Here is a 16141-nt window from a genome sequence, read left to right on the forward strand (position 1 = left end):
TGCCCGGCATGCAGCCTACATCCTCTGCTGATCACACAAACAGTTAGAGGCTCTGGTATTCAGCACGCCTGTCGCCAACGCTGCTGCTCGCGACACAACGCAGTCTTTGGCCTTCATCCGATCAGACGCTGTTGGTGGGCTCTAGCACTGTGATGCAATGTTCCTATCGCGGCGAGTTGCGCTGCAAGGGCTATGTAAATCGTTGCGCCCACCGGGTGACGGCCGTTGAAAAAAACGATTTCACGCGATTTGCAGCGGAATGCGATCTTCTTCAGTCGTGCAAGATGGATCGCAGTCAAAGCATCGCATCCTCCGCACGGTGAGAAATCGCTCTCACAGATCAGCCCTTGTATCGATTTTGACAGGAGATCTTTGCTGGGTAGCCCGATTTTTAGTGGTTTGCTACGATGCTGGAGGCGCAGAAGCAGAGGAGCGAGCAGCAGGAGCAGAGGACAGAGACAGAGCGAAGTCGAGCGGCGTGAAATGATGACACTGTAATCCAATAGTGCGCGAGGGCGATAGGTAAGCTTTAATGCAAGAGGCTCAACTCAGCCTCTGTACTAACTTAAGCTTTACATTATCTAGCAAGACTTACTTTCACACACCTAATCCGCATTAATACGAATGGGCCGCGTACGCCCTCCCTGGCTCGTGATCCTCTGATTCGCAACGTCATCCTTAGCCGTAATTTTGTTATTCAAATGATTCTTTGGCTACATTTAGGCAAAACATCACCGGTGGAATCCGAAATCGCGATCAGCACACTTACACAATGTATTTTTATCACAGTATATTTATTATCAAGTTGTTGCGAAACGTCACTGTTGCAGGTGTCACGCCGAAAGGTTTTGAAATCCCTTTCGAGAGATATAACATTTCGAATTCATAACCATCTTAGTGAGTAAAACAGCCAACGTAGTGACAAACGCATGGAGTTCACTTGCAAAGAACACGTGATAAAACCTGCAAAGGACTGATATATCGACCGTACGAACATTTTTTCACTTCCGCATACATAAACCATGTGCAATCTGTACAACGCGCACTTGATGTCTGGACTGCGCGAGTGAGCATGACATTTTTGGCAGCTCCAAGTTTAGCTGTGCGGAACGGAATGTAAGGCCGGTCACAAGACATAGGGATTTAGCTCGTCAGATGCCTGGTCTAAGCCTTGCCATGAGGCATACGCTTTGCTAAAACATTAGCATAACTCAAGGCAGCCATCACGCGGCAGATGATTTCTAGGAATGTCCCACATCAGTCGCCATTGGTGGAGCGTGTCCCCGACGACCATGCACTTTCATTGCAGCTGGAGGCCCTGTATATGGCCTTTACAAAATCAACTGATCGATCAACTGCCCGGCCTAGGGTAGTAGTATATGGCAAATCACTGCATGCACTTCACTGGTGTTTTCAGCTGCAGCGCCGCTCGAATACTGAAGTTAAAATGAAGCTGGTCATTTCCAGGGCGCGCGCAACGTCTTGTCTTGCCACCCGCTGTGATGGACGCCAGCCCCGACATTTCTCGCTTCGGTTTCAGCTGTCTTAACCATTCCTTTTACCCAAAGGTCACCCAATTCGAGCAAGGAAATGCATCACACGCGCTGAATTGGCTTTAGTCCGCAAAGACGGCTGTAGATCTTAGTCCGTAGGGACAGCGCGGACACTAGTCCGCAAGACCACCACCAGCGTCGTCAGCGGCGACGGCCATGTTGCAGCCGCTCCCACTATATGTTAGCGTCCCGCAGCAGGCTGTTGGACGTGATGGAGGTCTTGTAGTAGAGCTTGTTGTCGGCGTAGAACTCGGGCGCTTTGTCGCACTGGACGTTGAACCACCAGTCGCAGACGCGGTACTCCTGGTTGAAGAGCGAGCCCGGTGTGCAGAGGAAGGTGGTGGGCCGGTCTCGCGGGTCCCCGCTACGCAGCACGTTCTTTGGCGGACACACGTGGAACAGCTGCAAAAAAATGGGCGTGTCTCAGCTAGCGACCAAATGAGACGGACGAGGAGGAGACATGTGGTCGCCGTTTTGGACCAGGTTGGGTGAATATGCTGGTGCAGGCTGGCGAAGTTAGCCATTTCGAAATCAAAGTCTTCAAAGCAGGCCACTTTTTAAACGCAGCTTGGTCAAACTTAAGATAAGTTAATGTGCCCAAATTCTTCCCATTTTGTTTTATGGGGAAAGCCTGTAAACTGATGTCGCTTGTTCTTTTTTCACCAGCTTGCGTTTAAGCTTCGCTAGACACATCACTGGCTTTCTAGCGCTGTGGTTGGCGTTTGTTGGTGTCAAGTGGTGTTGAAAACACATGGATAAGTGGCGTAAAATGTATTGCATACTGAGGAGATAGCATTATCGCAAGGCACACAACGGCGGTACAAAAAACGGCGCTTCTGTCCTTCGCGTAGTGATGCTAAATTCCGGCTTATATTTCTAGAATGGCATAGCTGCTTAAATGATAAGGTTTTTCTGATATGCTGTCTCGGATAGGGTTAGCGGCTAATCACACTCGTCGTTATCACTGCATTTTTGCAGAGGTTACCATAGAATTACCGGTGCTTGTATAACTGACCTCCTCCACCCAATCCGCTCAAACAAGCAAGTCTGTTTTGCTGCATTGTTGTCTCATGAAGTTACTGGCACGTTATACATGAGCAAAAGCTGTTAACTGCTACGAGCAACGCAGGCCGAAATAACCGATTCAAATACACACAAGCCCTAGCCATTCTTGTTGCGCGTCTAAAATGCCAACGGCTTGGACAAATCTGGCCAGCAACCAATACGTAATTACGCCATATGTAAACAAACCATGTAGTTGAAATAAATGTACGGAACTGCCTGGGTGCGGAAGCTGGGTGGGGAACCAGTCGCTAGGAGAGGTGGCGAATACGAAGAGTGTTAGTGAGTGCCGACCCTTCTGCGCACGCCTTGGCAATGTATGCGGATGGATCCTGCTTCCACGGCTGTGACCCATCAAACACTGCCAACGTCGACGTTCGTTGCAGCGCACACTCGCCATACGTGTCCGCCGAGTCAGCCTCGATAAGTCTGCGGGGTATGCCAACCGGCAGTGCGCTCAATACAGAACTTCCCGCTTTAATATGCGGTTCGATACTGCGTGGCGCGTACTTCGCATATCTCCTGCAGTTATCCTCAGAAGGAATTCCGGTGAGAATTGAGTACTTGTATAACTGACCTTCTCTACCCAGTCCGCGCAAACAAACGTGTCTGTCTTACTGCAAGGCATTAAAACTATTCCTCCGCAAGTGCAACCGATGATTTCTGTAACTGGGCATGCCGCATACCATATTGAAAAAAGTTTGCATTACCAATGTGCATTTCACATCTTCAGTTATTCTTCTAGATTCCTTAAGTAATTGAATAGACTTGAGAAAAAGCATTGAACGAAAAACTTGAACGAAGGAAAAAAGTTGAAGTGCATGCAATATGTGAGATGCAGGACACATTTCGGTATATGTATATATACATACATATATATATATATATATATATATATATATATATATATATATATATATATATATATGCATATATATATATATATATATATATATATATATATGGGTTACCATGGCGTATCCATCATCTCTTCTACGCATTGCAAGTCAACATGCACTGCACGACGGGCGGATCCGTTTGGTGTCTCGGCTTGGAATGTGCTGCAGATTTGGACGTTTACGTTGAAGACTAGACAAAAGTAAGACATAAACAGTAATTAAGCCCATCAACGATGTAGGGGTGCAGTTCCCGCCACGACTATTGCGCGTGACGATAACAGGGGAATGAATAACGCGCTATTGCGAAATTCGTATTTTTCACAGGCGGTATCTCGCGGATACACTCTCTGGAACATTGCCCCAGTCACTTCTTGAGCATTAAAGGGTATGTCATAAGGTATGGCTTACGGTTGGACCAACTGCACTCCTCAAACGGACCACAGAATTGTATCATATAATGTACTAACTGGCAAGACCCAAGGCCTGCACGAGCTGCAGCGATTGTGAACACCCTAGCAGGTGCTGAGGAGCAGCTGCATTCGTATCTGATCCTTTCCCGTGCCGGAACCCAAGAGCTCTAAGACTGAGGCCATATTTGAAAAGAGGAGTTAAGCGTCGACTAATGCTATGTCAGGGACGTCGCATAAGGAAAGGGACGATGTCGCTCTTTGACCACAGTTTGCAGTAGCGAAGAGTTACCCACATACACAAACATGCATAGGTGGACTTCAGTTTGTCAAATCGCCTTCATCAGATCCAAGTCGTTCGCGTTGCATCCCACTCACACGCATCGCTTGCATTTGCTTTGTGGGTTTCTTCGTGCCTATTGGATCTTAAATTAATCCCCCGCTTCCCCACGAGGCCTCTCTATGCCGATACAATAAATGTTTGCAGCACTGTTTTTTCCATTAAGTGCATATCTGACAAACTTCCTGAGATTGATGGCCTACCTGTGTTGTATGTCGAGACTAGACGGACCAGCACAACTGGTGCTATGCCAAGTGTTTCTTTTCATCCCCCTTGACCCCCAACGCTACCGCTGGTCGACACATGCCCTCTGACAGGGTGCAGGATGTCCACCGGCCGCCGCTCGCTCGCGGCGACGCGGCCCACGCCTCCGTGCCGTCCGCGGGTGGCCTCCTCCAGGCGCCCTCTGCGCCGCGTCGTGCCGCTCGGCTCGGATCACGCCGCCGGCGCGGCGCGGATGTGACCATACGAAAATACCCGGCGCCAAGGACGGTCACCGCGTCCTCCGCCACACAGCCCGACGGCGCCGGGCCGATCGGCGCATTGCAGATGCAACAAAGCCTTTGCAGCGGCCCACACAATGGACAGCGGTGACAGTTATGACTCCTGGAGGGTGCTGTCTCCTTTGGTAAAAAAAAATCGTACGGAAAGTGTTTTTACGCTACTTGACAAAACCGTTCTGACATTTGAATCGGTTTTGAGCAATAAACCTTCCAGTAGACAAAGGCCTGTGCGAAGTGTTTAACGTTGTACGACAGCTTAGTTGCCCCGACTGATCCTCACGCTTGCTTTGTAAGCTTCGCGCAATGTTCATGCGAATATATCATCACATCTAACACGACCTTGTTGCCGGGGTACAACAGCTGTACTTACAAGCTGCAAGTGAACAAAATGTACTCCGCGCGCCGGCATCTAGCCTGGCGACGTTAATGTATGCTACATGTAGGCCTGAGCAGATATCTAGTCTAACTGCGCTTTATGGTTTGAAGAGCGTTTCCAGGCATGCTAAATGTGATACGCAGGGTGACAGAAATGCATGGCTGATGTCTATCGTGAAGAAACTCTGCTGCTGGCGTAAGCTTTTGCAGAAGTATTTGATTCAGCAAAGAAGACAATCAAATAATATTTACTTTGTACCACGTCTTGTTAAATCTATCCTGGTCCAGCTTTCCATGCATTTATGCGTTGAAGAAAAAACAGGGTTTTATCGAAGCCTTTCACCAAAAAACCGTGCACGCACTTTCTTGGAGCTGCATCATGCCTCAAAACTGGCTTCTAAAGAATCAAGGCAGCATTATAACCCATGGATGGGTAGGGCAGTTTAAAAACGGACATCATCACGTTGTTAAAACACCAGGATACCGTCGCGATACTTTCACGTTGAAGTCTTCTTTGGCGTATTGTGCGAAACAGCAAGATAACGCCACCCACGAATCTTATGCACCATACGGAAGTCAGCAATTTCAACTTTCTGAATGAACTATTACCGGGGTATCATGTCAATAGGCCACCATGAATAACTGGGGCCGAGGGTCTGAATCACAGCTGGTCTTGGACGTTATTTACTAGTTTGCGACATGCAAGGCTGTCATGTTTTTGGGATCACCGGTGGAACGCAAATCGTTATTAGTCACTCGTGTCACATGAAATACGGTTGATTCACGTTCATTTGCGCTACCGCCACGCCTTCTGATATGAGTGATTTTCTAAAGCTCCACATGATCATATCTTAGGCAAAGCGCCCTAGGTCTGCTGCTGGTGCCCGAGTGGCTGCAGGAAACCCTGCGGCCCTGCCGTCCAAGTCTCTGCCGGTGACGTTTTTGCACCAGTTTGCTTGCTTTTCCACTCCGCTCACGTCAGTTGCCGGCTGGTACGGACTGCGGCCGCCTCAGAGGAAGCTGGTGAAGTGTTGGAGATCTGACGACAGATCTTCTCGACACCGGTTGGCTCTGCAATGCCGTCTCAGAAGCGGTTGCAGTTGTTACATCCGTACGACGAATACGTGTCAGGGCAAGTGCACGAGCTACGCCCCGCAAGCTGAAGTCGCAGCTGTCACGGTCAACTTGAGTGCTGTAGAAGAGACATCCCTCATCTGCAGTGCGGTATTTTTGCGACAGTCCTCAATCAATTCTGCACTGGTGCGAAGTCATTTTGCCTTCTCCTTAAAGTTGAAAGCCCCTCGGAATTCTCAAGTCGGGCGTCAGTACGAGGGGAATATTTACTCAAAACATGGTCCAAACCACTGGTGTGCAGCGTTTCTGACATTTGTTTTGCGTAACCATCGTAATAAATTAGTTGGTCAAGGAAAAGCACATTTTGGCACGTTGTCATGAACACGTTTGAGGTTCGAAGGTTTGTGGCAGCTTCAGGCTCCAAGGACACCACCTCGCGGTTGGGTCACCATCGCTTTGTCCTCTCAGCCACCGGGAGTACACTCCACTGACAAGCCGGTGAAGTCACGTGCTGAGGAAAGTTCAGGGAGGAAGTCCCTTGTTGGCACCTTGCACGACTCGGTTGTTGGACTAACTATCTCATCCGCCCTACAGAATGGTGGATGGCTGAGCCGAGGGCTGGTGCGTCTTATCTTCCCGGGCTCCCGGAATCGTCGTGGAATGAGGAGGCGGGCGTCTGGCAAGCGGTGGGGCCTTGTGCTCCAGCGAACGATCCGGCGCGCAAACGCACAGTCATGGTTTGAGGATCGGATTCGATCGCATACGAAAGCCTAAAGGGGCTCTTGTGTCCCAACGCATGAGCAGGCCGTCCCCACAGGCAAACTGGCGGTCGCCCCCTCGCCTCGTCCCGAGCATGAGTCCGGACCGCCCTGCAGGCCAGCTGGTGGGTCATCCGTCTGCCTCGTCCCGAGCTGAGTCGGACCGTCCTGCAGGCCAACTGGCGGTTCGGCCTCGCCTCGTCCCGACGCTGAGTCGGATCCGTCCCACAGGCCAACTGGCGGATCACCTCGCCTCGTCCCGAGCTGAGCGGACCCGCCCCCGCAGGCCAACTGGCGGTCGCCTCGCCTCGTCCCGAGCTGAGTCGGACTGTCCCCACAGGCCAACTGTGCGGTCGCCTCGGCCTCGGCCCGAGCTGAAGTCGGACCGTCCTGCTCAGGCCAACTGGCTGGTCCGCCTCGCCTCGTCCCGAGCTGAGTCGGACCGTCCTGCAGGCCAACTGGCGGTCGCCTCGCCTCGTCCCGAGCTGAGTCGGACCGTCCCACAGGCCAACTGGCCGCCACCTCGTCTCGTCCCTGGCTGAGTCAGGCCGTCCTACTGGCCAACTGGCCGCCACCTCGTCTCGTCCCTGGCTGAGTCGGACCGCCCCGCAGGCCAACTGGCGGTCACCTTTCGTCTCGCCTCGCCTCGTCTCGCCTCGTCGCGTGCTGGGTCAGACTGTCCTGCACACCCCATGTAACCCAGCCACAGCACCTCCGGTTCGTCGAGTGCTCCTTGTTCACTGAGTAGAGGTATTTGCGGGCCACGACCAGCGGGGTTCGGGGAAGGAGCTGAATAAAGGCCGATTGTTCCTGCAGGTGGTTAACCACCACCGCAGAACCCATCAGATCTTGTCAAGGGTGTTACTTCTTTTGAGAAAAAATAAGACTCTTACTGCGAGGCACAGAGATAAGGTGAATGTGGCTTAGTTGCAGCAACAGCTAAATGCTCTGTGTCGAAACTTATAAATAAAGTAATTAAATGAAATAAATAAGTGAACAAATAAAAATGAACAGGCTGTAACTGTGAGGCGGAGATGAGGTGAGCGTGGCTTCATTCCACCAACTGTAACTGTGAGGCGGAGATGAGGTGAGCGTGGCTTCATTCCACCAACTGTCACTGTAAGGCGGAGATGAGGTGAGCGTGGCTTAGTTGCAGCAGCAGAGAAACGCTCTCTTATAACTTATAAAAATAATCCACTTACACTATGAAAAAATCCACTTATAAAAAGCCCATTGTGCAAGATCTGCAGTGGTATTCCCTTGATTGCCCATTTAACTGGCACGACCACGACGGCCTGCAACTTGAAGTCATTCTTTGCAAGCCAATGACTCACCGTCAGGCTAATGGCAATTCTACCCCCAAATCCTCATGCATCGACGTGAAACTGACTCTGGAACTAAAAACCGCTCCCCGCATTTCATTGTGTCATGTTGAACTGAGCTGGGATGAGCCAAACTCCCAGGTTTGGCAAAGTGTGTCTTGATCACTTGTTAACAACTATCGAAAACTTCACCTCTTTGCTTTGCTTGTTCTGGAACCTGCACATGACGTGTGGCTGCAGTCAAATGTCTGTAAAGGGAAGAAACGAGGGCAGGGGAGGCAGAGGAAGGGACAGCGTGCTTGATCTCGGCGTGTGACGTCTGAGTCTTCTCAGGTCGGGACCAAGGCGCACGCGGTGACTGTGCCTGACCTAGTTGCATGTTTTGTTCGCATTCTCCAGGCCCATCGGCTGATGCTCGTTCACATATGTTCGTGTGCTTTACCGGAGTGTCCATGACCTGCACCTTTTACACGTTGATGCATTTCATTGCCTGGGTTATTAAGGTGTTAACAAGTTAAGCCGGTCCTCACTGCCCTCGTGCACGCCCCGTGATGTCCGTCGACGCCCCCCGATAGTCGTCCTCTGGTGACGAGAGCCACGGCGACCGGCGAAAAACGAACAAACAAACGCCCTAACCCTTTGTGCTTAGGCATGATCCGCTGTCGGTGATTAGTCGACTACTTAGTCGGCGATGGCCGCCAGTGGACGTCCACGACGTGGGCGGTTATGGACGGCCGCCAACGAGACTGAGCTTTACATACCGCTGGCGGGATACATATGTCAACGATTTCAACACGCGTCGCCCTGCATTTGCTTTCAGGGAAATGCCGAAAATACAGCCGACGCAATGTGCAGCCGAATTTAAAAACATGCAGTCGAAATACACGGCTGACGAATGATATGGCCGAAAATTGCAGTGGCATACTGGTGTTGCAGATGTCCATTGCCTTAGGAAACTGCAGTCACCGATCATCGTGACCTAAGCAAACCGCAGCCACCGTTCATCATAACCACAGTAAATTGCAGCCACCGATCATCATGACCTCAGCAGACTGCAGCCAACCGATGATCATACCTGGAGCAAACTGTAGCTACCGATCATCGTGACCTAAGCAAACCGCAGCCACCGTTCATCATAACCACAGTAAATTGCAGCCACCGATCATCATGACCTCAGCAGACTGCAGCTACCGATGATCATAACCTAAGCAAACTGTAGCTACCGATCATCGTGACCTAAGCAAACTGCAGCTACCGTTCATCATAACCACAGCAAACTGCAGCCACCAATCATCATGACCTCAGCAGACTGCAGTGACCGGTTGTCACAACCTCAGCAAACTGCAGCCACTGATCATCATGACCTCAACAAACTGCAGCCATCGATCATCATAACCTCAACAAACTGCATTCGCCGGTCATCATGACAACAGCAAACTACAGCCACTGATCACCATAACCTCAGCAAACTGCAGTCACCGATCATCATAACCTCAGCAAACTGCAGCCACTGATCATCCTGCGTCAAGCAAGCTGCAGCCAGTGATCATCATAACCTCAGCACACCCCAGGCACTGATCATCATGACCTCAGCAAACTGCAGCCATCGACCATCATACGTCAAGCGGCCTGCAGCCACCGATCATCATGACAACCGACGCTTACACGGCGGACCTGTCGTCCAACCGACGTATGTCGAACCTTGAGAGAGGGATGCTGCAATGACGTCATCGCCCCTACTTTTGTCTGCTAAGCGGGCGTGCACGACGCCTGTTCGGCAAGGTCGCCGACAATCGGCTATGCAATTACGGGCTGGCCTCCACCCGGCACACGTCACCCTCGGCGCGGCCGTCGGCCCGTATCGTGACCCATCAGGCGGCTGCGGGTACAGCATGTTGCAAGGCAATAAACGCCCCACGGTGACTGAAAATGACGTGGTGCAATTTGGCCTCCAGGGCATTCCCAGCTCATTGACTGATTCGCCAAGCTATGATCCCTGCAAGCGCGTGGCAGTCACTGGGTGCAGGCCCTTTGAATGAGCGGCATCGTCACTGACGAGCGAATCGCAATGGTGAGTGCACGACCGTGGTGCTGCCTCGCAGTAGACGGGGCTGGTCCGTGCAAGGAGCACATATAGGCGCACTGCCGCGTGTGTTCCCGCGGAAACGCCAAGCGTTTGGATGGTTTCCGTCAGTGTAGCAAGAGTTGCCTATCGTTGACTGCTCAGGCACACTCGATCAGCGTTCAGGGCCGCCGTGTTCCTCGCCGATAACTTCCCTACCCTGTCGTCTCCCGGTGCCTGTATTCCTCGGTGGGGCCGCCACCCGGACACCAGCGCCCCTCTGCTCACCGTGCCGTTGTCTCCCCTGCTTTACTGCGCTTTTTATCTGACGTCTTCCCTGCCCTGCTGCCTTAGCCATGCGTGAGGAACCTTTTAATGTTTTGGATGCCGAGACCTAGCATCGACGCTGGGAACTTCGCACAGACGTCCCTCCTCGCAGCAGGTCTGTTTGTGCTGTTCCCGCGGAGCTAACGGCGGCATGCTTCAAAACAATCTATTACGCGTCGGATGAGTGGATAGACTTCAAGACCGCCGACAGACACCCCGGCCACTTCCATTTGCTTACAGCGCTGCATGCGGCAGCCGACAAAAACCAGCGCCCCAAGACCACACGTGCTTCGCGGATCCCAGAAATGGACAACCGGAATCTGAACCTTGAGGGCTGGATCCCGGATGTTTCCAAGATCCCATATTCTCCCTGCAGTGGTACTAAGCGACTTTCCGGAATCCAAAATCTGTCCGACTTTGTTGAAAAAGGGTTGTTTGGGGATCCAAAGCCCATTTCTGGGACCCAATCCCCTGTCTGCCACAAGCCCCTCGCCCGGCGGGAGGGAGCGGCGCCCGCGGGCTGGCCCCGGGGCTTGGGGCGAGCCGGCGAGCCCTCGCTCGGCCCGACCATGGGAACCGGTTTGTCGCCACTCCGGTGGCGGGACGGCGGCCGCGTCACGGCGGATTAGGCAGTGCCGCCGGCGGCCCGAGGTGAATCTCGCGGTACCGGCGGGTCGCGCTCGGGGCCGGCTGGACGGGGCGCGCGACGCGCGCGTGCGACCGCGAGGGATGCCGACCTTGTAGGAAAACCGTGCGGCGAGTGGGTGAGGTTGAATGCGTGGTATGGTAGGGGTATAGAACGGGAGAAAAAGTGGAGATGTGCGGCGCGAGAAAACAGCCCACAAAAACAGCAGAGCTTGTTGCGCAATGCGAAACGCGGTGCACCGCTTTTAGGAGGTGCGCGAAGCATGGTAGCGACGTTGGTTGGATCGCGTGAGCTCGCACCATCGGTGGAAATGTTTTTGCAGTTCATGGACCATCGTCATAACGACCTCGCACGGAGTGACGTGGTACCAACGCATGAATATGTCAGACCTTCGGCATGGTTAGGGATATTCCCTCTCGCGTTGCTGGCGGAGGGGGTCGAATGTTAGTAGAAGCAGGAGTAAGGATCGTTTGCGTCTTCAAAAGGAGCATATTCCACATCTATATGGGGTTTTGAATTGAAAGGGCCATCTTTAAGATCATTCGGTGCACTTCACAGCCCTGCCCTTCTTAAGACCTAAACTGTTCTTGTTTCCCAGGTGTACACTCGCGAAGATGTGCAGACTTTCGCGGAGATAATTGCATTATCACCCATGCACACATGACGCCATGATAACGCCATTTAAATCCCATCACTCCATTGGCCATGCGGTGACCAAGGTCAGTAGGCACATAATTGCCGAGTCATTTATGTTTGGTGTTCATAAGCGCGATTTCCAGATATACCGTCCGTCAACCGATTTCACTCACTGTCGTACGAGGTACAATTACGTATTAAGAAGCAGACCTAGTAAGCACGGAACCAGTTGTCTAGAGCATCCTGTCTAGAGCTGCAACTGTCTAGAGCATCCTGTTCCACTTAAAAGTAGACCAATAGCTTTAAGTAAGCTTATCTCACCATACCTGATGGCTGCTTTAATATCTTCAAATGTGGAACATTTCATTTAATTTCGTTGGAGCACCGAAACAAAAACCAATTGTACTCATGTGCTTAACAAATCGGCAAGTGCCCGATTTGAGCAAGTTCGACTGCGTTTTTGCAATGACTTATTTGGCCGACGACTGATTTGGTCAAATTTAGCCAAATACTGATTTCGGGCAAAATTTGGCCGATTGGTGCAATCAGTCAATGGCTTAAAGTCAGCTCAACCATGCTTGCCAACACAAAGCGTCAAAAATATTTTCTGCAGCACAGAGCGACACTTTGTCAACCAAACAGGTAAAAGCCGTGCTGTGAATCAGTTCAGTTACAAACGATAGCCAAATCTTATTTTAAAGACCATGAGCTATTGATATCGTTTGATCTGAAATGTCATCGACCTGCCAACAGTGAATTGGGCGCCTGTAAACGAGCATTCTGCATCGGTTTTGTGGAGAAATGAGATACCATGTATTACCACTTAATACCAAACAAGCGAGTTCATCTCAGAAGTAGTTCTACAACCAATCAGAGATGACCGCTTAGCTCAGTGTCCCCCGCATCAACCAGGGGACAGTTCGCGTTTTCAAAACTCTCGTGATGAGTCTCGGCATGCCCGTGGACGACCCACAGCGGAAACACCAGACGAAACACACACCACGACCCCACAGACGAAAACGAACAACGGAAAATGAAATCACAAAAAACTATCCCGTGAATCGGAGCAGCAAAATCATCAAGCTGGTTGAGCTTTTTTATCATTCGTTAATCATTGAGCACGAAAATGTTCCGTAATCTCTATTTTTCCAGTGGTGTCCGAAATGCATCGTGGAAAGAATCACCTTTGCCTGATGAATACACATTTTTTTCGTATTTGCTATGAGTGGGCCGTATATTCTGCTGCCACCGTGTTCATCTCTGCAGCCCTTTCGCCTCAGGTGAAATAACTGCAAACTAGTTTTGCAAGAACGTCAATCATTTGCACTGCACCAGTGACATTTTTTTCCGGATAAAGTTTTGGGTTCGATGCAACGAAATATCTGAGAGCGAGGGCTTTCGGCGAAGGGTTCGAAAGCCAAAAATCATGACCTGTTTGGTTCTGCGCCACGATGTAGTGAGCAGACGTCTGCACCAGGCGTACTGCGCATGCGTCTCTTTCAGCCCGTTCCGTCAATCATGGCTTGTGGTTTCTGAAACAGCTTGGTACAGGAGACTGAAATTTAGTAGGCTTTTCTAACCACGCCATTTATACTTGCCTTCGATCATCCACGGTCACCGTTTATAGTGAAATCGATGTCGGTATCAGGATTTGTAACGAGTGCGTCAACGCTGTTTGGAGAGAAATCTCACTATACCCGCCCATACCATACTTGGATGAGGGACGCATTGCCATTGCGTAACAGGGGTCCTTAAGCCACATACTAATCGCCGATTTACGTGGCTCGGTGTGCTTCGAGCAGCACGCGGCGCTGCACGGACGCCTTGTGGTGACCTCGGTGTCCATGTATCAGGATAAGCCGCGACCGCTTACTCGAGCCCCACACAAGGCAGCGCAATCCATGCAAATGCAACGTGACTATCAAACATGTGGACAGCGTTAGTGAGAAGGTGATCCAACACGATGAAACGAACCGCAGAGGACTGCTGTGAAGCAAGTAACAGTTGTCAACCTTCAGATACTCATCCACTTAGATATCACTAACCGTCTAGCGACATGTTTACATGTCATTGGAAGCATGACCCAATGACATGTATGACCATATGATGTATGATGCATGACCGTTTATTTCACCCTTGCTGCTACTCTATTCTTTATGTCTGTTTTGTTCTTCCTTCATATTATGCGCTTTACTTAAGAAAATCTGTTTCGACACACTATGCATACACGTTCCACTTCCACTCTTTCATCCAGGGGCTCTGGTCCATCGATCGCAGGACAGCATTACCACTGGTCTTTGTGGACTGCGCTGCTCATGGGGTTGGTCTGCACCACAGATGGGACGAAGCATGGTTTTTGTTATACCTGCAGCCTAGTGATGTGAAAACCTGCAGCCTCTCGTTCATGGCACGCTTGCATTTCGGCACCTGCAACTTCCTGAGGTACCAGTGGGCAACGGTGCAAAGAAAAGAAAAGAACTCTGTAAGGAACTCCTCGGTCTAACCAAGGGGCATTTGCGCTTCTCTGGATATGTCTTCTTTTTGTCGCCGAACTGTAAGCCTGTGTTTCCTTCACCGAAGCCCGATGGTGTAAGCGTGTCATTTGTCACATTCGTTGCATGCTTGGTCTGACTGCAGATCAGTTCTAGTTCCAGCCTGCCAAAAAATCCTGAATGTTTATTTGGTAGCAGACTTTTGCATATCTCTAGGATTGCAGGAAATGCAACGAGAGGTGACGATGCAGCGGACCTCACAATCAAAGCTTTGCCCGTTGGGAGTAATGTGAGGCGGTCTTCACCTAAAAACATCCGTGCAGCATTAACTCGCACCAGGTAATCTCCAGCTGTACCCATGCGGGAACAACTCACACCTCATCGTCCCAACCTACGGCAGTGCGGAGCACTCCCAACTGCAACTGTTCCGCTGCGTCAACGGGAGGAGCACCTCCCCCTGCCGGCCGGTGCCGCGTCACTGACCCCGTGCCACCCCCACTCTCCTCGCGTGCCGCGGCCCGATGACCCACCTGACAGTCGGCCTCCACGTCGGCGTACACGCCCGGGTACTCGTAGTCGTCGCAGTTGAACGACGTCTGCGGCCGCGACAGCAGGTTCGGGTAGTCTATTCCTGGCGGCGCGAGGCGCATGGCGTCACGGCGGCTGGAGCCGGAGCCGGAGCCGGAGCCGGCGGCCCGGCTGCCGCGGCTGAGCCTGTCACTCGTGCCGGGGGTCCCAGCTCAGCTCAACATGCCAGGCGTGAGCCTCCATCAGCGGACCTGCGTCACCGGCCCGGCGTAACGGCCGTCCTGTCCAGTGATTTGAGGCCCCGGGGACGGTGGACGCAGGGACCCGACAGCTTTGCGATGTCTTAAGAAGATGGAGGATATATCCAATGGCTTCAATCGTCAACGGCAACAGAGCGATGACATCACCCATGTTCGCAAAGACGCCTCACCGGACAGGTGCATCGTTCCACTCCCGTTCGATTTACTCGACCTAACTGTGTAGTTAATAATTGACAGTGAGCTGCATAAGGCCGGAACCGAACAGCAAGAATCTCCTCACACCGTCAGTACTGGACCTAAACCCAAGCGCCCACACCCCTACCGGCTTAACTGGCTTCGCCGATGATGCAGTCTCCGTCCGGGTCGTCGAGAGTGACCTTGCATTTTGCGGTGTCAGGATGAGCCCCTCTTGGGCGCGGGCCGTCAGCCAGCAGGTCACCAGCAGCAGCGTCACGGACAGCTTCATCGCTGCGGTACCGACAAGAGGGGATGTGTTGCATCAGCTCCACCACAGGGAAGACGCAGCGGGCCATTTCTTTCATCTTTTGGGGAATTTAAAATTGAGCTTGACAGTGTGCTATGCCGAATCGTCAGAATTGTTCGAAAACCTGCATCACTTGTTTGTGTCCTCGGGTAATCGAATTGCTTTAGAGATATGTGGTAGATTTCTTGAAAAAGGTTAGGTGGCAAATGCGAAAGATAATCAGCTCATTTCTGGTGACGGTAGTGTTGCTCTTGGCCAATGCTACTGCAGTAGCCAAAGATATAACCTCACAACTCCGGGCACTGTGCAACAGATGCTAGCGGGTAGAATAGTCCTGCTAGCAATTCCATTATCGGAAACGTTTGGGGGCCTAATGGGATGTGGATTCCGCGAGAACATGGTTTTGGCTGTGT

The 16141-nt window shown here is 51.5% G+C and overlaps 1 protein-coding gene across 1 annotated transcript; it reads right to left on the reverse strand.

The window, feature by feature from the left end:
• Nucleotides 1–765: 765 nt before the first annotated feature.
• On the reverse strand, nt 766–15786 carry LOC119102697 (uncharacterized). The gene is made up of 3 exons (XM_037226155.1): nt 15576–15786; nt 14987–15087; nt 766–1955 (listed from the first exon to the last, which is right to left on the reverse strand). The coding sequence occupies exons 1-3, from the start codon at nt 15784–15786 to the stop codon at nt 1728–1730; spliced, it is 540 nt and encodes a 179-aa protein (XP_037082050.1). The 3' UTR covers nt 766–1727.
• Nucleotides 15787–16141: the final 355 nt, after the last annotated feature.

The sequence above is a fragment of the Pollicipes pollicipes genome, unplaced genomic scaffold, assembly GCF_011947565.3.
Source record: "Pollicipes pollicipes isolate AB1234 unplaced genomic scaffold, Ppol_2.1 Scaffold_5724;HRSCAF=6776_pilon_pilon_pilon, whole genome shotgun sequence".
NCBI classification, from domain to species: Eukaryota; Metazoa; Arthropoda; class Thecostraca; order Pollicipedomorpha; family Pollicipedidae; genus Pollicipes; species Pollicipes pollicipes.

Excerpts from the sequence above, each read along its gene's own strand:
- LOC119102697 (XM_037226155.1), bottom strand. The coding sequence starts at position 15,786 with ATGAAAGAAATGGCCCGCTGCGTCTTCCCTGTGGTGGAGCTGATGCAA. Across the intron at positions 15,088-15,575 it reads CTGCATCATCGGCGAAGCCA|GAATAGACTACCCGAACCTG; the intron begins GTTAAGCCGGTA and ends TCGCGCCGCCAG. Across the intron at positions 1,956-14,986 it reads ACGTGGAGGCCGACTGTCAG|CTGTTCCACGTGTGTCCGCC; the intron begins GTGGGTCATCGG and ends ATTTTTTTGCAG.